Source organism: Centruroides vittatus, unplaced genomic scaffold (assembly GCF_030686945.1).
Source record: "Centruroides vittatus isolate TY-2023 unplaced genomic scaffold, ASM3068694v2 contig_546, whole genome shotgun sequence".
In the NCBI taxonomy this organism is placed as follows: Eukaryota; Metazoa; Arthropoda; class Arachnida; order Scorpiones; family Buthidae; genus Centruroides; species Centruroides vittatus.
The window spans coordinates 624,854-651,114 of record NW_027122322.1 but is presented as its reverse complement, the minus strand read 5'-3'; the positions used below and the strand labels follow the sequence as shown (position 1 = coordinate 651,114).

General features: G+C 29.3%; 1 protein-coding gene and 1 pseudogene across 5 annotated transcripts in view; both read left to right on the top strand.

Moving 5' to 3' along the window:
- Nucleotides 1-15,839, top strand: part of nSyb (neuronal Synaptobrevin) — a 63,664-nt gene extending 47,825 nt beyond the window's left edge. The window contains exons 6-7 of one of the 5 annotated variants that reach the window (XR_010881249.1): nt 12,557-13,394; nt 15,192-15,839. Coding sequence is in view for 3 of the 5 variants with exons in the window: in XM_067274311.1 (XP_067130412.1) it covers nt 12,557-12,609 (53 nt within the window). In the remaining 2 variants the exon portion in view is untranslated. Of the gene's footprint in view, nt 1-2,116; nt 2,183-10,646 lie in introns of all 5 variants that reach the window. The other 4 variants (XR_010881250.1, XM_067274313.1, XM_067274311.1 and 1 more) reach the window with 4 other exon arrangements.
- Nucleotides 15,840-20,687: 4,848 nt separating this feature from the next.
- LOC136978593 (5S ribosomal RNA) lies at nt 20,688-20,806 on the top strand (annotated as a pseudogene).
- The last annotated feature ends 5,455 nt before the right edge of the window (nt 20,807-26,261 follow it).

The window sequence follows — 26,261 nt, the reverse complement described above, 5'->3', positions numbered from 1 at the left end:
TGTGTATTATATAGCTATGACATAAACTGCTTTACACCATAACCATATTTCTCTTGCCTACTGAAATCTTAACTGAATGTTACAAGTTGACTTATACAAAGGATTTAGGGTTACCAGAGTTTTGAGCTGAAAATCTGGAGGTTGACTTATACACTGGCTATACTAATATGTAAATTATCTGATACAAATTACACAAAATTACATAAAATTTGTAAAAGAATATATTCCAATATATATTAAAATTTAGTATAACTATATACCAGAAGGATATTAGGAATTAAGAACATTGTGAATTTAATGACCGGTGATTATTTGCAAGTAAAAATGAACATATATGTCTTTAAAATTTTAATTTTGATGATAATATGAGTATTGCAATAGAGGTTATTTGATAACATCAATAAATGAAAATGCTTTTATTAAGTAAATTATTTTGTATTTGTGAATTTTATGCCATTTTATTTCATTCTGTTTCAATGAATTTGTTCTATTATTCCAAATTTTTGAGAGAATAATATATAGTTATAATTGGATGAATATAAAAGATACTTCAGAAACATAACTGAAACAATAGTTTGAATTTGACAGTAAAGTACTGGTAATAGTTTAAATTTAACAGAAAATCATGAAGAATTACATACTCTAATAAAGCAGTTATAAAAATAAATGTCTTATTAGATGTAGTAATTAATTTTCATGTGTATACTCTAACATATTAAGAGAGTTAAAACGTATATATATTTGTATACTTTAAAATTTGAAAGCTAACGTTTGTAATATCGAATTGCAAAAGTGTATCAAATATATCAATAAATTATATATAGAAAAATTCCTATCCGTGTCATGATTTCAAAAAAAAAAAAAAAGGAATAACAATTGCTGTTTATCTTGTAAATTTATAACCAACTGATTATCTTTCAGACTCATATACATGCATAAGTTTCTTCAGTTTTGGTTATAAAAATGCAGGATATCTTTAAATAGATAGGAATAATCAAAATATAAGAAAATTTAGTATTCGCAGATAAATTTTGCTAGGAAATAGATACAATTAACCATTTCCGAGATTCAACCTATAAATTTCTTTATAAATAACTTTTGTTAATATTTTTTATTAAAATATATATAATAAGCACATGCTTTGTGTGCAGTTTTATGAAATATTTGATTATATATCTATTATTAACAATTAGATATTCACATTTTAATCTACACTTTTATTCTTTTTCATTTAAAGTTTTCAAATCATTTATCTATATAATTGACTATTTTAATTTTAATACTTTTCAGCTCTTAAGTCTTTTAATTATACTATAAATTTAATCTAGAATTTATTTTCAAACATCTTTTTATATAATAAAATACAAATCTTGATTTTTAATAAGAAGTAATGATTAATCCAATTTAGTATATTGGAAATGATTAGTTTTTGAATCTAAATTGGCAGTGAATTAAAAAATAAATTTAAATTGGTTATCATCATCAAGTAACTCTTAATGTAAAAGTAGAATTTTTGTCATACATGATTAAAATAATGTAAAAATCAAACATTGTGTTCTTATTTCTTGCTTCAGATATGACAAAATTTGTTTTAAAAATTATCTTTGAAATTTATTGTAAAAATTTTATGAATTTTGTTGTAATTTGAAGTAATTCATTAACAATTCTTTGACACAATGAAAATCATTCTGTGCAAATTTAAATAATACTGTAATTTTATATTTGTATGAAAGTGTTTAATGTATTGTTATAGTACATAAATATAACAATTATTTTAAAATCACATTTTGAGTTAAAGTATAAATAAAAACAAAATTAATTCAGTTCAGATTTTTCTGAAAAAGTTAGTGTTAATGTATTAAATATATGTTATATCTACAAATTATGTAAAAAGCAATTTCTTTTCTATGTTTTATGTTATATGAGCTGAAAAGTATTAAAATAATTATACTCTGCATGATTTTACACTAAATTTTTATGCCTTATATTTCCCTTTTTATAATCCATTTACACATCATACATTATATCCTTTTTCTTGCAACTGCTCGTTTTTCTTATCCTTAAAAAAATGTATTTTATTTCTGTAACCACATTATTTATTCCTCTCTATTTCAAGTTTACTTCTTCTTGTGATTTTTGAAGACCCCTGAAGAAGGGTGATACTACACCTGAAAACATTTGGGTAATTAATTTTCACATTGGTATCTTGATTTGGCTTATTTCTTTGAACTTCAATATGATCTTTAGAAAATTTTTATAATTTTTTTTCTGTAAGGGGAAAATTTTTTGAAAATAATAACACTAATACTTTATTTTTGTTAACAAAATTAACTTTTTAAATAACTTTACACTTAAATCATTTCATTTACATGAAAAGAACAACAAAATAGTTTTTAAGAAATTGAAAAGATAAAAATTGTGATTCAGTACATATTGAAAATGATGCAATGTAAGTGTATCTCTTATGTGTATTAACTAATAATTCAATCTGTTAAAGATATAATTATACATCAAACTGATTAAAGAAAAAAATAAGGAAATAATTTACTTCTAAATTTTCTGGATGTAAATATATTAATACATTGTATAGTTTCAATATTAAATTCTTTTTTAACTAAAATAAATCTTTACCAAATATAGTGGTGACTGATAAATGACCCTTTATATATTTTATAAACTTATCATTTTACAAATTATTTCCAAGTTATGAATATTTTTTAAAGAATTTGTTATTCATTGTGTAACTTTACATAACTATTGAAATAAATCTATTACTAATGATTTTAAGTTTTAATTTACATAACAGAAGAATTTGACTAGAAATTTTATAGAATTATTGCAATAAATATTTATTTTGATTTGGAAAAGTACGAACGCCCAAAAAGTTGAGATAAACTGGAGGTTTACATTTAAGTGTAAAATACATGGAGATAAATAAATATCAAAATCATTAAAAAGAAATATTTTATGCATTTAAATATAAAAGTAAATATTAAATCATAATTAGATATATGTAATGAATTTTAATAAAAACTAAAATAAATAAACTATGAAACATTTTTTATTATGTGATTTTATATTTATGAATATGCAACTATATCTAAATACAGTATTTTATATTGTTTCACTCAAATATTTGTTTTTATATAATTGTTTGATTTAAAAGAATTTTCCTCAAAATTAAACTTTCCAGAATAAATAAATTACAGAAAAATGTTTATTTTTCTGTAATTTATTTATTCTGGAAAGTTTTATCTTTTAGAAATTAATTGTGTTAAAGATAATTTATATACTTAGTGTTTTTAGGAAACATACAAACTATTAAATTAAAAAAACTAATTCTTTTTGATTTAAATTTTAAAATTATTTTTATATATTAATTTCTAATTGCTTACATATCTGATATTGTAACTCTAAAATAATCTCTTCTTTATAATAATTAGTGCAAAATAATTATGCAATATGCATTATATTATAGAATAACAAAATGCTAAATCAAAGCACGAACAGATGAATTGCTGTTTTCTCCTTCTGTCTCATGCATATTGAAGTGAAAGATTTATCTATAATTAATCTATCCCCTTTTTCTCCTCTCATGATTTTTTAGCATAAGAACATTAAACTAATTATACACTAGTTTTTTAAATTATCGTAAATTATGAAAATCAATATACAGTTTTTGTTTTTCTTTCATGTTTGTTTGTATTTTCTACTTGAATACTTCTAAAAAGGTATGTTGTCTTAACCAAAGTACTTTGATGGCCAGATGGTTAGTGGTTAATCTGAAGAAATTTGGAAAGTAAATAAATTTCCTTGTTATTTAAATAGTTTGATGTATAATAAATTTTTAAAAAAATTAATAAATGGAAATAACACAAGTTCACTGTGTTTTGAAATTTCAATAATTATTTTCTTTAAAAGAATTATGGCCATTTAACTTGTAATATCAAAATAAAAAGTTATCATCATCAAATATATAGAGCATTTTCAATCAAAATTGATAATTGTATCAATTTAGTACTTTTTGTAATAAGAGTAAAAATTTTTGATTACTTCTTATATTAATTTAAGGCATTTTTAATATATATTCCAAATTATTTTTACCTTACAATAGACAATAGCTCCAAATTTATCATCTTAAGTTTCTTGATTAACTCATACGAAAATGAAAATTGTTTATTTCAACTACTAGTTACCTGGAGAATTTATTTTGTAACATTGATCATTATTTGGATTAGAAATATTAAAGAAAACAAAATTTCTACTTTTATATTTCTCTGATAACATCTATCAAATCTAAAATGTAAAACAAAGAATTAAAATAGTTGTGAACTATTTCATGTATCTCTGGCACTGTATTATTATCAATACTAGAGTGCTTACTTCAGGAAACCAAATCTTTTATAAAATATTTACATCTTGATCCAGGACAACTCCAGCTTTACATTTCAAATAAAATGAATATAAGTATCATTGTTCTTTAAAAAGATTTTAAAGAGTAATGATATAATCACAGGGCTTAAAGTGACTCTCTTTTTTAGCTTTTTTCACTTCCCATGTGAAATTTTTTTTTCGTAAATGCACTCAGGAGCGAAATAGCGACCAGCACGTTCCCATATGCCTTATGGACTATGCGCGACATGATAAGGCACTGTCGTATACACATGTAGTGTACTACATTTATATAAACCAACAAAACGAGGAGCTTCCCAAAGCTTGATACTCTGCACATGCTGTAGGAATTTGCACGTGGGTTCTCCTTGCTTGTATCCTTGTGAAATACCGATCTCCGCGGCACTTCGATATAATCACGCTGCATTAAGACATAAGTACACTTCTAGTTCAGCGTTAAGAGTGATTTTTATACAGCATTATTTTTAGCATTTGTATTTATTTAAGCGCAGTGGACAAAAGAAAGAAATAGATTTTATTTAATACTAACAGTAGAAACTCATGTTTTAGCAACAGAAAATCGTATAGAACCCAATACTTTCTGAAGTAAGTTGCTAAGCAAACTTCTTCCCAACCGCCTGCTATTCTTTAGCTTAAATGATGACATTACTCGTTTTTGACTACCGTAGAAAAACCAAAAATAATAATTGTTGAGCGATAATAAATTTGATTTCTACTGTTATTATTAAATAAAACGTTGTAGGACACTCGTTTCAAAGCTTGTATCTTTCTAGCACTCTGTAAAATTAAAGATCGAGCGAATCTCGTGCCAGGAAATACAAGATTTTAAACTAATATCCTAAATATTAATAACTTCTGTAGAGACAATCTTTAGACAAAGACAAAAGTTTGGTTTTAAGTGGGTGCTTATATATTTGGCATGCACCATGGTTTTCTGTATTCTAACGGTGTCCTTCATTTTCCATTTCGACAGAAACTATAAAACTCTGTCATGCACGTGCGCATTCGAACAGCTGCGGTCAATCCGGCACCAAATTAAAAAATTAATTTGTAAATATTTAGCGTCGAAAAACTGCTATTTTCACTTTAATCTAGCTTTTCGATATGCTTCTAGTCGAACTCAGTCAAAAAATTAATTTAATTATAATTTATTGAAGATTTTAATTTTTTAATATTAGAAAGTAATTAGCATAAATTACATGGTGTCATGTCTCATCTTCGCTCCTGTTCAAGTTTATTGTCCTATACATGCGCCGATGTTCGTTTTTACTTCTGCTGGGGTTTTATTTCAACTTCGACCGTTTGGTTACGCAAAGTGGGGAGATGGGCGTCACATGATCGCATACCTGACTTTTTACAAGTTTCCTTACCTCGAAAGAAACTTATATTTTTTCTCGATTTTAATTATTATTAACTAACTTTTTTGATGGATTCTTATATCCTTGTATTATCTAAAGTTGCAGATATCAATGCGTAAAACTTTATTTAAAAAATTGTTTTTCTTATATTTTAAAATTCAAAAATAAATTAAATATCGGAAATGCTAAACTATAAGTACAGTGTGTTTTACATTATCATTGCGAACAGATACAGCCAATTATTTTATAAACGTATTTATTATTTCAATTTTTATAAATTATTTAATTTGATGCAACGTGATCAATTAATTACTGTGGCGCATTAACATGGGCGTAACCAGGAAGGGGCATGGGTGGGCACGCCCCCCCCCAGTTAACCTGGTGCCCCTCCCCAGAAAATTCTTCTTCTTATTCAATTTAATATGGAGATTATAGCCTTTGCGGCTCTTTCTCCGACCGACATTGCCAGTTGCTAAGCGAAACGGCTAGTGAGGCTAATGTAGCGCTCCAGTGCCGCCACGTGTTGACTAGGAGTGATGGAGGCTGGCAGCCAGTAGATAGGTGTCAGCGTGCGCACCAGAGACATGTTTAGGGTCATCATGTTGCCTAGGTCCTTGTGGGCTATAGTGTATTTGGGGCAATATAGCCAGTAATGAAGTGTAGTTTCCGCTGCGCCACAATGGGGGCACCCCGGGGAGTCATGTAGATGCCGTGAGTAAAGGAAAGCATGTAACGGAGCCGTCTTGGTCTGGAGCCGGGCCAAAAGCGTCTCTGCTTGGCGAGATGACGCACAACTGTACCTCCAGGGGGCGAAAGGGCGTAGGTGGTCCTGGCCTTTGTTGCGGAGCACCACTGACCAGAAATCCGTCAGGGTGCCGATGGTGGCGTCCTGCAAAGCCCGGGTGAGGTCGCGTGGCGTGAGGGGTTTCCAGATGGAGCCACAGAGCGGGTCCCCAGAAAATTACAGCCTCTAGGCCCCCCATAACAAACTCTGGCTACACCAATGCGCGTTAATTAATATGGAGGCGAGACTCGATTCAATTACTTTTTCATTTCAGACGTTAATTACAGTGTTATTTTAATGTAATTTTATACATAATGTATGTTTATTATAATTAATAAATCTATATAAGAATAATATCTGTGTCTAATAAAACAAAGCGATTATAAAAATAAAAAGCGTGCGTTCCATCTCAATCTTTTGTAAGCGAAATTTTATGATTTTAATTTTTAAAAAATGAGATTTTTATTTATAATTTCTGTAATTTGTTCTATAAGAGCAAAAAACTAAACTTATAAAATATCAACTCTCTGTAAATAATTTCATCATTTACTTATTAACATCAGATTTGTTAAATTTCATGGGATTGTATTATTTTTCAACTTCAGGGTAGTAGAAAGCTTTGTATATTTTCTCCCATAAAAGTAATAGACTCTGCCGATTCCCCACTGTGAAGGACAATAAACTGCTAAATGTTTAATTACATTGTTTTCATAAACTCTCTTCTCTGTCAGTTGTGGGTCAAATGACTAACAAATTGTTTTATTGTATTCAGGGGAATAGATTTGTGAGACTAGTATTACCAGTAATGAATTCTGTAATTTTATTTTTAATCATTTAAAAAATATTGATAAAATTACCAAATAAATGATTGGGTCACAATTACTAGTGGTATTGCTATATAACAGACATGGGCAGTTGCGACTCTGAGAGCCGCATGCGGTCTCGGAGTCGCATTTTTGAGTTTTATGTGGCTCTTGCTGAAAGTGTTAATTTCTGCCTTTTATTATTATTTTTACAGTTTTATTTCCACAATTTTGTGAAAATATGTTTATTAAAACAATTCAATACTTGTTTTATATTATATAATAAAATTAAGGTACAGAACTGCAGTACAGAGTAAAAAAGTACAGAACTGCGGCTCCCATGCATTTTGCAAAACCTACATTTTGGCTCCCACTGAACTTTTGCTTGCCCACCCCTGCTATATAATGAACATGCAACCCACTGATTCTGCCAGAAGTTGTTTTTTTTCTTCTTTAATTACATTTTTTTTATGAAGAAATCAAAAAATGTACCTTGAAATAAATGGCATTTGAAATTTGGCATGTTATATGGAAACGCATTCTGGTAGTTATGTTACTATTCCATTTGCTTTGCTGTGTAATGGTGGGAATTCTGTATGGGGCACATGAAAACTTAATGCGGGCCTGTTCTGGCTTAATGCAGTCTTACTGGTCACTTTTCTGGAGTATAAACTCAGCCTAACTATTTTCATATTTAATCTTATCAGTCCACTTAATAATCAGTCTAATATCATACGCAATGTTATTGATACAAAATGTGTGCGTTTGTGTGTTTTTTTAATAATGCCTGTTTTCGTTCATTTTAAGACTATTAGCTTTTTTAGCTTTTTTCAGTGTGAACTCTCTTTTCTCACTTTTTTTTTATTGCCATGACTGCTTTAAGCCCTGTAATCATTTTATATGAATTGTAAGCTGAAGTTGTCCTGGATCAAGATGAAAATATTTTATAAAATTTGATTAAAGATTTGGTTTCCTGAAGTAAGCATTTTAGTATGGTAAAATAGTTGTATATGTATTATTAATAATTTCATATATTAGAACAGAAAAACTCAAACTATATGGATAAAATTTGTTGAAAACAGATTTGTAAAAGTTTACACTTTACTGTTAAAGTATACAGGTATCTCCACTTAACATCAGTATGTGTTCACAAAAATCAGTTGTTCTGCATGAAAATGTTAATTATCAGCCTTTTCTTGTTATTTTAATATGAAAAATTATAATACATAATTAAAAAATCATAAAATGCTCCTATATAACTAACAAACTATCATTTTAAGATGTAAATCGTAACTTCTTGATTACCGAATGGAATGTACCTGATTCTTAACAAACAGTTGTTTTGTACATACTGTAGTGCACTTTTTAAAGGTCTGGACATTATTCTGATTTTCTGCCAATAATGTTTGAAATGTAAATTGAGACTGCACATCATTTTTGAGTTGTAAAAAAATTTCTTGCATAAACATCAACAGAAAAATGTTGTATTGAGATATATACAATCTGTAGTTTGAGCATTAAAGACCAAGAGACATTCTACTGAAAAATTCTTAGCCAGAGCAAGTTTTGTGGATATGCCTGTATTTTACTTAACATTGTCTTGTTTTGTTAGTTTGTTTATTGATGATTTAAGTAAAGCATATAAATTTTTTATGATATGGTCATATAAATGATTGAAAATTATTTACAATAGTATGAACATTTTTTCTTGAATTATTAAATGTAATTTTATTTTTTTATTAATTTGAAATTAATGTTTAACATAATTTTCATTAATCATTGATTAGTTTGTTGAATGATTTAGTGCGTTGATTTAGAGTTATTTTTTAAATAATTGATCTAAAAGACAGAATTAGTCCAGAATTCTCATTGTTTTGATATAACTAAGTTAAATATAGAATAAACATTCTAATTATTAAAAAATTTTGGCATTTTCAACTGCAAAAAATATTTAGGCTTACTGGCCATAATTCTTTGAAAGAAAATAGTTATTAAGAATTTAAATTTTAAATTAATATTATTTATTAAAATGGAAAACATTTCCATCTGTTCTATATTAACCTTGTGTAAAACTAAAATGCAAAGTAGTTACTGATTAAAAATGAAAAAAATTGTTAATTATTTCAAATTGACTTTTACTGTTGGGTTCATTTTCTGTAATTATTCAATAAACTCTAAAAATACTTTAAAATTAAACTAGCATTAAATTTCTAAAATAAATTTTTATCAAGTTATCTAATGAATGAACAAATTTGGAATATCTTAAATAGTATATATAATTTAGTCACAGTTATATTGTTATAGTAAAACCTCACTTATAATAATAATAATAATAATAATATGAAAAGAATTACTTGAAATGCAAAATGTATAGTGTTAAAAAATAAAATTTCTTTAAATATATTTTGATAAGTATTATTAAATGTAAGATATAATTTAAGAAGTATTTATGCATTTATTTATAATATATAACTTCTGTAAATATAAATTTTTATTTTAGTAACCAAAATATAACATAAAATAAAATTATGCAAATCAAGAATCAGATACTATCAGATTTTATCATAGTTATTTTTTAGTTATATATTAAAATAAAATTTGGTTTAGGTGTGGATTTTGGATTAAATATATTTCACAAATATATAAATATCAGTATGGAAATTATATGAAGCTGTATGCATTAGAAAGTCTGTGAACAAAAGTAATGTCTAATCATGAGCTAAGAAAATAATCTGTTACATATTTTTTTCTAAATTATATCTGGTTTGACAAAATGTAGTGCAACTTTTGTATTTGTAAATGCCTCCAGCACTTGGTTTGAAGCATAACAATTTTGAATTATAATCTGTGTTGATTTATTTGTTATTATTTATATACTACATTTTTTAAATTACTAATTAATCAGTTCAATAAATTCTAATTATTAAAATGTGTACAAATGGTAACATTGTACATATTTTAATAATAATTTAATACAAAATTGTAGCTGAAAATTAACTCTGATAAATTTGGTGCCATTTCTTTCTTGATTTGATTAAAACTTTTGTATTTGTAAATTTATACATGTATTCGTGAAATTTGTATAAAAGCATATGTAAAAAAATTTTTTAAATGTATATATTGTGTTTGTATTAGTGAGGTGTTACTGAATTTCAAATAAGAATCCTTAAAATTTTCAGTGTGCTAGTTCTTAAGATTTTTTTGAAACTATATTTTTAATGATAAAATATTTAGTTTGAAATAATCATATGAAATTGAAATTTATAAATTTATTTTTTTCTGTTTCAGTCTGGGCAGTATCCAAATATGGTAGTTAGATTAGTCTTCAAGCAACATCCTTGTTCTCATTGATTGCACTTAAATTGTCATGAATTCTTCAAAGAAAAAATTCTTCATATTAGAATGCATGTTTATCAAAAAGTTTTACCTTTAGTGAATTTTAAAATCCTCATTATAGCCCTACCAAATTAGCATGTTGTATAAATAGCACACATTAATGAAATGATGTGTTTGCTTTTTTTATCAATTTAAAAGGAGAGTATATATAATATATATATATATATTTAGTTTTAAGCAGCTTTTTCTCACGTAAACCAGTGGCAAATGTTATATTATTTTACAAGAAAACACATTCCATTTTCTCTCTGGGCTTAAAAGTAAAGAAAATCATCATAATATTTTATAATTAGGAATTGTTAATAAGAAGTATATCCCTTGTAACTATGCATATAACTTTTTGTTTTTTTATTCAGTTACCAAAGCATTAATTGAAGAGAATGAAATTTATTACCAGTTGGTAATATACAGTGATTTATATCTAGGGAATAAATCAAATGTTTCATTAATATGCGAGCCTTTAAAATGTATGTGAATTTTAAATGTTTAGATATAAACCGTGTTAGCTGTAAAGTGAATATCGTTTGATGTTTACATTTATCACATTTTTATTTAATCAAATTGTTTTTTGTTGATGTATCATTTTTATTGTTCTCAAAATGCACTAAACTGCAAACATTTTGAATCGAAATAATATATATACATATATATTATCTTGACATAAAATATGGAGTATCAAATTTGATGATTTTGATGACATTCCAAATGTTGGATAAGAAAAACTGTGGTATAAATAATGGAAAGTACATTAATTGTACTGTAATATTTTACCACATTTTTGCATTGTTGAATTGTTTGTTATTGTGTCAGTTGATCAATGTTAAAACTAGTCATTTTATTTATTATTCAAGTATTTATTTTTAATATTATTTATTGCTGTTGTTGTTATTATTTTATATTTATTGACTTGTGATATACTGTGTATGTACGTATGTATATTTAAATATATATATACTAAATACACACATTCAGTTACATACGTATACAGTATATATATATATATTCAGGTTGCTTCTGCATATTTGTATATTTATTTCCGTATTCACAACGTAGAATAGTATGTAAGAAAGTCTGAAGCTTCCTCTTATTAGATAGAAGAAAAGAGACAGCCTCCTCTGTAAAATTAATAAAATTTAATTTTCTGATTATAAAAAATAAGCATCAAAAAAGAAATATATACACAGAAATTTGTCTTGGATAATTCTGGAAATTGATGAAATTATTGTGCATTGTGAGTGATTATAGTTATAGTACATTATTTATTATTATATTTTTCTATTTTTACTACTTATACATAGTGTAATTGTAAGAATACAGTATTTACATTTTTGTGATAGTGTTTGTTTTTGTGCACTGTGATTATATCCTAATTGCATAGAAATATAGTTTGTTAAACAAGGAAAAAAAATTGATATAATGTTGTTGGATTAAAAAGAATAATAAAAAGACTATTGTTGGTGATTATAAAATCTGAACCTCTAAAGTATAATAAAGCAGAGAAAGTCTGTCTCTAAATATATTTATCCTGTTTTTTTCCCCCTAAGTCTTTTTCATGAGTAACAGAATAATTTGAATTAAATATTAATAATTCAGTGAAATAAGAACTACATGTATAGTAATTATAATTTAATATTTTATTACTATTTTATTTCATGACTGATAATGGAATCAAATCAAATTTAACTTGGACCTGAAATAGACTTAATACTGATGCAAAACAGTGTATTGATGCTTAAATACTACTACTTGTTTGGAATAATTTCATTTTATTCATGAATAAAAGTTTATTTCTTGTCTTACAGGAGGATCCAGGATTGATTGGATGTATTTTGAAAATTATTTAACACCATTATAGATTGTTACCTATGATTTGTGTAACTAAATGCATGTGTAAATATATATAATATTTCCACACACATGATGACAAGCATGGACTTGCATGATGTTATTAAATATAATACTGACTGCAATACAAGATATTTTGCAATAATTTCATTAGAATTTAGAAGATTTAAAGCAAATTCACTGAGTAACAAGATGTGAACAGAATTGCAATATATATTCTATATATGATAGATTCCATTTTATAGACTGTCATATTTTAGCAGCAGAAATAGTTTCAAATGTTTGTTTTTTGAATATTTAAGAATCTATATTTTTGCATTATTACAACAATTAAATAGAAAGATGCCTTTTTAATTCCAACAAAAATATTTATTAAGCAAGACTAACATTTAACTTGTTGGAAGTTACCATTAGATTTGTGAATTTGTGAAAGCAAAGAAACACTTATGCTTATGGAAATAATGTGCTGTATATTACTGAACTATGTATTATTAAGAAATGTTAGCTCTTGTTCAAAAAAATTTTTGTTAGAATCAAAATGTGTCTTGCCACATAATATTGAAATAAAGTATCATTAACTTTATTATTTAATTACTTTAAAATTGTGTAGCTATATAATATGGCTAATTATGCTTTAAGCTAATTAAAATTAGCTTAAAACTTAAGCAGCTAATTGTTTTAAAGAACTTGTTTTTTAGATATTGAAGTTGAACAAGATTCAGAAAACAATTCAAATATAAAAATGACAAGCTTATATGGGTTACTTCTCTGTTTTTCAATGTGCTAAGAAGATATGTAAGTATAAAACAACAAAATTTTGTGATCAAATTGATCAAAAGAATATATGTGCAGTTAGTGTAAAATGTATCTAATCAATCAGTTTTATTTTGACACTATACTAGAAAGTAGATTTTTAGAATCATGCAGATTGATTGAAGCTAGTTTGTATAAAAATATTTCTTTTGAAAGACCAATTTAGATAATATAATAAGTAGTTTGTTATCCTGTTATTAGAATGGCTATTTAGTTTGAATGTATAAATTCCATGTTCAGTTGTATTCAAAAGTGTTGTCATCTTGCAAACTTGTGCTTTAGGTGGAAATGTATATATCTATGTTAAAAATTTTGAAGAAATGTGTGGTTTTTTTTGAAATTGCTCTTCAATGATAAAATATTTCATTGAATTCAAATTACAAATTGATATCATCTGTGGTAGAAAAATATTAGTATCCTTCGACTCTGGGCATGCAGAGAGCAAGACATAATACAGTGAAGTGCAATGAGACTGTCCATCTCTCTCATATATCAAAATAAAGATGTCAAATATGACTTGGCTTTCCGAGGCATGATCTTCAAATGTACTAGGAGTGTAAGCAAGACACACGGTGGATTTGACGGTGATTTGGAATGCTGTTTTTCTTTTGCATAAAGCAATTTTGAATAAGAAGAGCAAACATTATTGTAATAACAATCTTAAAGAACAGATTTGAAGTGAACTGATAGATTTAACAAATGAATTAAATCAATATATATATATATATAATTTCTAAAATTTATAATGACTGCAGAAAACCAGGTTTATATTTATTCTTTTTAATATGACATACATACAGAAATATTGCATATTCATAAACATTATGGATTGAATAAGAACAATAATGAATTTCAAATAAAAAGTTTTTATTTACTGTTAAACATAATAAACTATAATAATTAAAAAAATCTAAACTAAGATATTTGTGCAATAAATATTATTTATTGTGAGAAATAAATAAATAAATAAACAGATTGTGTATAGTCTTATCTTCTCTCATTGTACCTCATTGAATTGGTCTTGCCATAATCTTTGTATCTGTAGCTTTTCTAAAGATATTTTCAGAAAAATTCAGAACAACAGTAGTAAGTATGAATTTACATATACTAAGTATTAATTGCACATTTCTTTACATCACAGCTATTTTTCTTTGTTTAAATTTAACTTTCTTTATACATTTTATAGATTATTTGTACTTATTTTACACTCACTGAATTTAATAATTAATATTAATGTATGTATTAATAACTTATTAATCTTTTGTGTTTCACATTAATCTAATTTTGAAGATGCTATTTTATATTTGTTAAAAGGCAATTTATTAAATTTTAATAATACTTGTAACATGTATATAAATATCAACATAATTTTTAAAAATCTTTGAAACTGAAAAGATGTTTACCGACCGTATTCGTTTTCATCAATGGCAAAGTTAGCATCATGGCCAAGAAGTTAGCAATGCTTCTTCAGGATCATTTGCATCTAGTTCACCAGCATGAGTAACAATCTATATGACTTGATAGTTTCATAAGCTTATCACAGTTGATATGGTAGTTGCTACTAAATATTAAGTTCAGCCAATTGCTTATTCAAAATCTTAAGCCTTATATCAAAAGATTATTTTTCATCCTTGATTACATAACATATCAAACAATTGAGATGATTATTAACAATTTATAATAACAAAAAAATTTAATTTCGAATAATTATGAAAGATTACTTTTCTAATCTTCTTGGTCTTCCTGTATAAAAAAGAAGTGAAATTTTTTTAATTTCAGATCTACAAAATTTCATATAATTCTACATAAAGTTGCTTAAATGAATCATTGTGTATTCTGGATTATAGCAAGAGAGTCCATCCTTTTAAAAATTGAACAAAAGACTAATATATTGCCTTTCATTCAAACAGCTGTTAAGAAACTATAGTAAAATTCACTGACTTAATCTGGCATGGATGAGATCATAAAGATGCCAGTTTAATGAGATTCATCAACTACAGTATTCTCCCGAACTGACTGTTGACTCAACATGATACTCTTCTGATCATAAAAAATGTTTCAGAGTAATGTTAAAATTAATAATCCTTAATAATAAAACAAATTGTTATGTGATTTAAGTATTTGATTGACTTAATAAATTTCGGTATCCGTATATTGGAAAGAATAATAAACATATAGTTTGCAAAACAATACTAATTATAAGTAAAAATGCTGGATGAAAAGAATTTTACTGTAGTTGAAATTTTAATTATGTGAGCTTTTGAAATATCTTTTAATAAAAATCATGCTACTTTGTGTACATTACTTGTAAATAAAATGTGGAATTTTTCAAGTATGTGAAAAATCAGATGTTGATGGATGCTTAAATTTATATTAATGATAAACTATTAGTAGTTGAACTGTTTATTAATAAAGTTCTAAAAAGTTCACGTTATATTTTTATTAAATCTTCAGGAACACACTCGATTTTAGACTATTATTTTATTTTTGTTTAAGATGTTGCATTAAGTAAATTTAAAGTAATGTTTATTTTTCAACAGTATTTCGAAAAAATTTTTGAATTATGTTTATATCAAAGAAATATTTAGAATAAATTACAAACTCTTTGCAGTCATATATAACAAAATAAATAATTATCAAAATTATGTTTAAAATTATAGCTCACTATTAAATCAGTCAATTTACTTGTAGTATAAATGTTAGTATTGATTTAGAATAAATTTAGAAAATGAATAAATGTACATTGAAATCTTTTGCTAGTAAAATATTAAAAAAAAACATGTAAATTAAAATAAAATACAAATATTTTTGTTAAGAGCTTTTTATAAGACAAGAAAGCTATCACCAGAAACAATCACATTTCTAGTCATTGCTGATCCTTCGGTGAAAACAATAAAAATACTGTGTGTACTGTGAAGGATCAAAAATTAAATCTTCTGTAAAATACTAAATTCTATACTATTATTATTTCTGAAAACAAAAATTGAATATATTAATTATGATTTATATGAGTATTCAAAAAACGGAAGCCTTTATATATATTTCAACACATCATTTATTATTGTAAATAATCATCTCAAAAAAAAAAGAGCAAAATATAAAATTATTCCCCATATATTCTAAAACTAAGTATTCAAGTTTAGTATTATTCATAATTTGTTTATAATGAAAGTTTGATTTAACTTTTTTATTGGAATTATCAAAGTAAAAGTGAGTAGAGTATGGTCTTGTTTAACATAGGGGTTATATGTTAGCATGTACTGTGCAAAATGAAATTTGTTTAAATTTGTGCTCTACACTGGTAGTTTCAGATGAGTGCATAGATACTTATGCGGCATTTTAACATTTTTCTGTTAACTGTAAAAGTACAGTTAACAGAAAAATGTTAAAATGGGTTTAAAATATTTTACTGTAATGGATAACACTTTAGCCTGTTTCTGAATATACAAATATTTTATTATAATATCTCCAGTATACTATTTAAGAAAAGTATTGTGTACTGTACAATATGTGCAAACTAGGATATTTACTAGTGAGAAGCATTAGATATTTCTGTTTGAAATATCAGAAGTTAGAGAAGTGTAGTTTGCTAACTAGAGTCAGATTCAGTAGTACTAAGAGCATATTAACTCATCCATTCACCATACACAAAAACATGAATCCCCATGTGTAACAGACCCACATAAAACAAGATCTTATTGTATATCTTAATTTCTTTTGAATAAGCTCCTATCTCTAGAGATTTTTTAAATAAAATAGTTGCATTTGAAACTTCATATCTTAAGCCAAAAAAATGATTACTGTCAAAATAGTTAGTTGGATTCTCAGAAATTTTGATTAAATGTGTTTTGCTGTAACATGTTTTCTTTAGTACATAAAAATTTAGCAGTTATTTGTTGAAGATAAAATCAATACAGAATAAAAATAACAGATTTTATTACCTGAATTTGAAAACACTTCAGAATATTTTTAGTATTCCTTCTATACTGATCTCCTTATTATTAATGAAACATACTAGCATACAAATATAACATAAAATAATTGATAATTTTCAGTATTACAATAATTAGTCATGAAACTGAAAATAGTTTGGATTCTACCAAAGTTAGTTTGCTCTGTATTGATACCATTGTTAAAAGATTAAATCAAACTTGGAAGCAATGAAAACTGTGGAAAAAATTGAAAGATAAATAATTAAACTAAATCTCTATTAAAATAAAATTAACTTTCAACTAATGTTTCAAATTGCTGCTAATTTCAGCCTTTAATTATAGAAATTACATCTTTACTATTTATTTACACACAATCTCAAATTTAATGATCCATCAGTATCTTAATGAAACTATTTTTTTATTGTTTTTATTTTATATCTAAACTGTGTTATTTCATTATTATAATTAATTTACTTCTTTACTGATAGAACAAATTTTGTTTTCAGATGTTAATACAAAAAAATATTCAGCTTATATTCTACTGGTCATAGGCAATGCCTACATCTAAATGTTTTATAGAAATATTAATTATAAACAATAGACCATAGAAATCGTACACAATTGTTTGTGTGGAAACATTTCATTGTCTACATTATAAAAATTGTCAAGAAATTTTCTAGATAAATAGATGTTCTGTGCATATAACCAATATATCTTATAAATTCTCGAATAACTTTTTCAGTTAGAAATAATGCAATCTTTGATGTCATTTTTTTCTCTATCTCGGCAATATAAGAACATTCATTATTTTTGAAAGCAGAAAGATATTTTAAACAAAATTAAGAATGAACTGTACTTTTCAAAATGTATCATTTACATCCTTGTGCAGAAGCATTTTACTTCCCGGTTTAATTATACTGTATAAAGCAGAAGAAAAGTGTGGCGATCGATCAAAAAAGACACTCCAAGACAGTTTTGGACCCTGGACCTGGAAACGTTGAGAAATGTAAAAAAAAAATGAGAGAGGGACACGATTTTGTTCACTCTTCGAAGCTTAACTCCTGTGCTTCTTGTCGAAAATTTCTGAAATTTTGCAGAAGCTTATTTATTAGGGGGATTGGTGCTAGTAAATTTTGGTGGTTAAAGGTCGAGGGGGGAGATAAAGGGAGCCGTGTGTGTCAGTCATATCTGGAGTAGGGTCGGACTTAATGAGGATTTTACTCACGATTAGCATTTACCACTTTGGTTTTAATAAAATACCGTAACAGATTGCGCCACACACAGTATTAAATGTCGGGAAGTTAATATTAAAAACGAAAAAAAACCTTTATAATACGGCTGAAACCAAAATCCGAGACAACAGGGAAAACAACACAGGATAACAGGTTGAGCTAGGGATAAGCGACCGTTCTTCTCGAATTTCTTGCTTTTAAAGGAAACCTCCCCTTGAATCTTCATTTGATCGGTTAATCAATTTGACGTTTCCGTTCGACTTGGTCCGCAAGTGTTGATCCAACTTTGAAACTTTCGCTCGTATCTCATGCCATGATACTTTCTTTTCCGACGGCTGAGAAGTTTTCTTTGACTTCATTACTTACAACGCGACAATTTTGCTTTGAAAGGAATGCTACATTTATTCCAAATTTTGTCACGTCTACCAGAGTCAAAGCTGGATTTTCAGATTGACATTCTAAACATTCCAATCCGTTAGTTTGCGTCAACCCGTGACCGCGAGCTGCAATGTAAAATATTGTAGACTTATAAATTCCCACTGTCTGTGTTAATCTCGAGAACGGAGTTACATGAAATCCGAGACCAGATATGGAAACCTTAGGGACAGGAGACCCCAATTAACTCTACGAACTTTCGATGCAAACTGGAATTAAGAATAAGAAAAATATGTTTTCTAAAAATTAAATCGTGTCCTGCATCACGGATGACACAGGAGCAGTGTAATGTTTCTCGCAGGAGATACAGCATGCTAGTGGAGAGAAACTAGAGGTGTAGTGCAAGTGGATAGGCAACAAAAGAGTAAAAAACCTGGAAAAAGGCAGAAAATCTCGTTGGCGCGAAATTCTGCCGAACAGGGATGAAGAGGAGCGAAGACAGTAAAAATTGGAGGCGTAGAGAGGGGAAGCCGATCAGATGAAACACTTCCGGTAGGCTTAAGACCGCTACTGCCGAATAATCGGCAGCACACCCACGGGCAGAGGGGAAAAGTGGAAATTGAAGAAACAACTCTTTCAAGAGCAAGAAAGAAGATAGAATAATTGTCTAGCAATTGTCTTTATTTGTAATTTTTATTGTTTATATTGTGATGTTAACAATCTAAACATACAATAAAATTTTTTGTTTAAGCAACAATATTATATTAAATGTTACCGATAAAGATCAGAAAACTCGTCAGTTTGTCATTAATTTTATAACAATTTCGAGCCTGCATTTGTGTTGCGAGCAGCACGTCGACTCTAGTTTGAGCCAATTTCATCGAGTCAACATGCTGCTTGCGACGCAGGTGCAAGCTCAAAATTATTGTAGCATTGTTTTACTTTCTCAAGTCATCAGGATAATTTGACTCAAATATCAGTAACACCTAAATAGGGTTTCAGGAGGCATCACCAAGTCACATTGCTATAAAGAAACTCAATGTTCCTAATACCTGGTAGAAATACAAGATGATCAGGTGAACTGTTTTTCACGCTTACCAGAAAAAACAGTCGAAGTTACGGGTCGAGTCGCCCCATTGTGGGACCGACCAAACCCACAGTGGACTTGCTTAAAAGATCCTCTTAGTGCCCACAAGGTAGAAAGGGTTTTAAAAAACGAAGAAGGAAGCCTACTAATCAAGCAAATAAACCATTAGTTAGAAAATATTTGCAGAATTCTTCGAGGTTGTTTCTTCAACGTCGGGGTCCACGAACTATCGTATATTGCAATTTAATGAGACGTGGCCAAAAATACATCATTGTACACAACAGAGAGGGAGAGTCAAAAAGACCTCAAAAATTACACTTAATTAATGGATGATCCCTAACGTTTTTGCCATTTTTATATGTTTTGCCGACAAGTTCTTCAAGTACCATTAAATCTCGCTCACTGAAAATCCGGCCGCTCGCGACAAATCGTCAGTGTTTTATTGTTTCATCTCCTCGAAGTTTAACGTAAAACGTTTGGATTTTTGACCGAACTTTTTCCCCCATCGATCCTGTCGATGTAATATCGAACGCTTTAAGAAAACCTGGTTTAAAGTGGAATGTGGTGGGAAGAAGGACAAAAAGCGATATTCGAGGCGCGAATTGGGTACGAATATGCATAAGTGATGCCGTGCAGGTGATTTGTCTCGGGCAGCGGCCATACCACGCTGAAAATACCGGTTCTCGTCCGATCACCGAAGTCAAGGAGCGTCGGGCCCGCTCAGTATTTGGGGCGGAGACGACCTGGGAATACCGAGTGCTGCTGTCACTATTCTTTTTCTTTCATTCTTCGACCTATCTCTTTTTCTTTCGTCTAATAAAATTTATCACTTGGCGCAGTAATTTTTCTTTAATACATTATGTCAAGCAAACATTTCTTTTCTGTAACCTTTAGCTTCCTGTACATTGTATTAAAACTTCTCGGCAAGTATCAATTAAAAAATGTTCTTTTACGCGTTTAAACGCGTTTATTACGTGTAAAAGAACATACTTCGGCTATCATCAAAATCAAGCAATAGCCTATTATATATGAGGGAATAGTGATTGAGATATAAATAGAGAGAACCAGAATTGACAATTGTCTTGATACAACGATATTCTTCTTCGTAACGTCTTTTGTCCTTTCATCCTAACGTCATTCGTTCTTTCTTCTTTTCGCGCCGTCACCAACTGTCGTCTTTCCCACTTCTCTCCTTTGTCGTTCTCGTCTCCTTTGCAACTCTCGTAAATCTTAACGGTTTAGGAATGTCACTCGTCTAAACCCCACATATATATTTTTTTATTTACTAAAAATACACAAGTCATTAAATGTGAAATAATGACGTGGGTTTAGAATTAAATAGAATTTGTATATAGTTGCTGAATACTAAGCATATAGGAGGGAGAGCGACGGTAATACTGCCATGGCGAAAATTTTGGTTTGCAGTAAATTTCAGGCCGCAATCTTTTAATAAACTTTTTTTTATTTACAATGTTTAAATGGTATCTGTAAGTTACACAAAATTATAACTTTTGTAAAGGACAGTAGCCTAAACTTAATTTAAAATCGGGCATAACTTTACAGCGCTTATGGAAACCGTTTAATTTACAAACGTTTACGATTTACTTTATAAGGTTTTGCTAAGCTACGAACTTCCGAAATCCCTATAGTTTGTAGTTTCAAACCCGAGGCAGCTACGACCAACAATTCCGAGGGCGCTGGGCGTCACGACGGCCACCCACAATATGCTGTTAGTGTAATCGCTACAAAAAAGTTTAATTTGCATAAATTTGAGCTTTTGTTATTCTGAACAACAACATTCGTTCGGATTAATTTTATTTTAAGAAGCGATAAAAGCAAGGGATAGGACCCCGCCAAGTTTGATTTATCCACCCGCAAGTTTCGCCAGCACCTCACTGATAACGAGAAAGGCTTAAGTTTAAAATATGACCTCTCTAGAGCCAGCGGTATTCTTTCTCTAGGAGCATCTGCACCGCCAAATGAATAAGAAAGAGAAAAGTTACAGCTTTTATGGAGATCTTTGCACTTTTCAACTGGTTATATTTCGGCAATCCCTTTACAGAAAAACCCGAAATGTTGCACGCTACCTAAGAAAACAAGTATCTTTCGAACGAGATATTCACATTTACTACAGACGTTTAATAGAGGGAGAGATCGGCAATTTTGATTCGCGTATCAGTGAATTTGTCACTTGGCGCTGTGCGACTGCGATACTGCAGAACGGCCTTTTTGCTTCGGAATTCACTAATTCGGCGTTGTAAAAGCGGGAGAGCAGTTTTGTTGGTGAATTCCCGATATTTTCCAATTCATTGCAAAACTATGGTACTCGTTTTAATTACTTTATCGCCCGTTTCTATATTAAAAATAGTCACGTTATTGTAAACCTAAACGATGACAGGGATGGAAATAAATATTGATAAAAGTAGAAACGTTTTAATGAATCTAAAAGTGTGCATTTTTAATATTTATTTTGATAAATAGCCAATCTTTGAAATTAAATTTCATATTAAAATTTATTAAATATGAAAGTTTATATACACTTCAGGCAATTCGATTTACAAATTGAATTGTTGAAGTAATTATAATTCTGGTTCGGACTACAATGACAGTCGAACACCGGTTTAAATACAGTGTGAATGTCCGTACAATATAAGTTGCCTTGTCCATTTATAAACAATTAACAGAGTCTTTGAGCTGGTAAAAACATCGCTTTATGTTTTGGTTGTCACTTCGCAGATCATCAGACTTTAATCTAATCGAAGTAAGTTGTACAACCAGTGCAGAAATGTCTGTCCGTCAATTGAAAACGAAGAAACCCAATCAGGAATGAAATGTTAAGTCCAGTAAATTAAGTCGCAGCCGGGTGAAACGTCATTTCCGGGTGACAAAGTCGTATTCGGGTGGCAGAGTCGTATCCGGTGAAAAGTGGAACGTGGGTGGAAGCGATCTCGAAAGAGAGAAGATTCACTTTATGCAGCAGAAGAAGAGCCTTTTCCACCAAGGTTTCTTCTGCTCGACGGATGTTTCCACGACCACTTTGGACTCCCCTCGACACTCCACCGTCCATTCTGCAACTTCCGGGTATCGCAGTTCCAGGTAGTCGACCACAGTCGAGGCGCTATCGTCGGGAGTAATGACGACCACCCGTTTGACGCGCTCTCCGCTCTCCTCTACATCTTTCGGGAGCACCCGAATCACCGGAAACGGAACGGAAGACGACGAAGAGCCTTCCTCCTCCTCCTCACCATCTGCCGAGGTACGCCACTTCTTTAATTGCTTGAAATTTTCCATTCTGCAAAAGAAAGAAACGACTATTATGAAAATACAACTTGTATTCGTTTTGTTAGTTTAATTTTATATAAATTGTAAGATTTCTAATAATGAAAAAAATAATTTTAAAAATGTCGTCTTAATTATAACGAAAAGTTACAAATGAATATTATAATAAAATCTCTGTTAAATACAGTAATTTTAACTTTCAAACGATTTTTAATGTTCGCTATAGAAATCAGTTTCTACAAATTGTACAGTTCTGTCCATTGCCTAACACAAAACATTTGTGAAAATTTAGACGAATAATCTCGAATTATTCTGTTTAATTAAAGTTCACAGTGCAAATATCATATGCGTATATAAACAATAGCGCGCTAATACCAATGTAATGTATTTATTAATTTAGATTCCATTGGATTTGGGCTTAACGAAGAGTGAAAATGAGTGGAAAGACCCCGTCCGTCGTCTCTGTCAAGACCGATCAATTGTTATGGAAATAGAGATTCGTCGGAAAATCATTGGCACTAATTGTGATATTTGGCTTAACAATGTTCAAAAATATTTAAATTTAGAAAGTTCGTAGTCTGAACTTACCAATACAATAACTGCAAATGATGCAAAACTCAGAAAAACGCTTGAAATCAATTACTTTAATATATTCAGAATATATCAAATCGTCCTCTCGTGTCTCTCTGTTGTGGCACTAAGAGGCCTTCTTTTTTTAGCAAGCCTCAGCTAGGCCTGTGATGAGTGATTGGGTATGACATATGGACCACCCCAAAAGGTTCTTCAGGTTTCTCAACACCGTGTTCCCGAAGTGTTCCGTTAGTTGAGAGCTGTGGGGACCCAAGCCCATCGAAAGGCATTTTTGGTCTTTTGTTATTTCAACAAGTTAAACTTACAGAATGTTCCTTTATTTTTAAAAGTCTGTCTTAAAGATTTTATTTTCTATTAATAAATTAACATTAATTTATATGAGTAAGAATCACTAAGGGCCTCCAAGTTTTCTCTGCGCTTAACAAAAAAAAAAAATTCCCTGCTTTTCTTCTCGAAGGCCCTTCAAATAACTTTTATATCATACTACTATAATAACAGTTTTCAGTAATATCAGAAATATGGATAAATATTAAACACCAAACTACGTTATACTTCAACAATTAAGCACCTATACATATTTCACAACAAATCAACAGCAAACGGTAATGTTTTACAGTCCTTTCTAGTACGAATATCGGGTCTTTATACATTTCGTGGTTCCATTTTTTACAGATATAGTAAATTACATAGATTCTGACGACAGGTGATTCTGTATTTGCCGTTAAAATGATGGCTGCTAAACGTGTCGCATTTATTCCTTTAGTTCTTAAATGCGGATAATTATATATTTAATAAGTGTAGCTTATCTACAACACAATGTTAGTGTTCTAAATTTTAAGTAATAGAATTATTGAGTCTAATACTGTATATAAATTGACTATGGCGGTAGCAATTGGCTCAAGAATTAGATATTTTGGGCTAATTTTTTAATAATATTTGGCTACAAAAACTAAAAACATTGGAAACGCTGAAATTGACATGGTTTTAGTCTAGTGGATTTTGCCACGTGTTAATTAAGCAACAAATAATTCTATACAAGTCAGATTTCGATCTCGCTTTGAACTTTTTCATTCGGTTATTCACAATAATTTTATACACCCATTTTAAACTCATTTGTATTACCTCATTAAGTAATTTATAACAGCGTTTGCAGTTTTTTTTAACTCTTTCCGCCCTGTGGGCACTAAGAGGGCCTCTTTTAGAAGGCCCATTATGGGTTCGGCCTGGCCGACAATGGGGCGACCGGGTTGTGAGGGACGGGGCCCGACATATCCAAACGGACTACCCCCGAAAAATTCCTGGGGATTATTTGACCCGATCGGATTCGATCCCGGGTCCCCCAGTGCGGTAGGCTGCCACCTTGACCGCTAGGCCATCCGGCCGTCTTCCAGTTAATATTGATCAGTTATTTTCAGAGGCAAGGAGTCTAGTTTAATTTTTATTCCAAATTAACTTTTCGTTTTACATATTAGATTAAACATGGGTAGTAACGAAATAACACTTGATACACCGGCAAAAAAGGTCTGGTATACACCAAAATTTCAAGAAAATCGGCTTCGAAATCTCATGTTTAAAGACTGGCTACGACGTGACAAAACGGACAAAAACTCTACCTTATGTATGTGTTTTAACACAGTACTGAAAAATGCTAACATGCCAATGATTGAGACACATGAAAAGACCTAAGCATACGAAAGCTTTTGAAGCTGCCAGAGACAAAACAGTTAAACCAATTGATGCCATTTAAAAATAAAAAGAAAGAAAGAAAGAAAGAAAAACTTTCAGCTAATGAAGAAACTGCGAAGGCAGAATTGCTGATAGCAGCGTACTGTGCTGAGCATAACGTGCCTTTTAGCAATGTAGATCATCTCATAGATGTTTGCAGGAAGGCCTTTCCAGCAAACATTGCAAATTGCAAAATCTATTCAGATGAAACATATCAAGTTGTCGTATTTAATGCAGGATGACATTGCTTATTATGAAAAACTGAAAATTAAAGACATATGCAAGAAACAAAAATTTTCAACGATAATTGACGAAAACACCGATATTTCAGTCTCACAAACTTTGGCTATAGTTGTTCGTTTCTTTGATCATAAATGATGTAAAAGATGTTCTTTTCGACTTAGTATTGGTGGAAAATGAAACAGCTCAGGGTCTGCAAAACTCTGTCAAATCAATTTTTCAAAAGAGAAAGGTACTGTTACAAAAATATGATCGGGTTTGCCAGCGACAACTATGCTGCAATGGAGGTTTTTTTTTGTAACTCTTTCCGCCCTGTGGGCACTAACAGGGCCTCTATAGCAAGCCCATTATGGGTCGGGCCAGGCCTACAATGGGGTGGTTGGGTGGT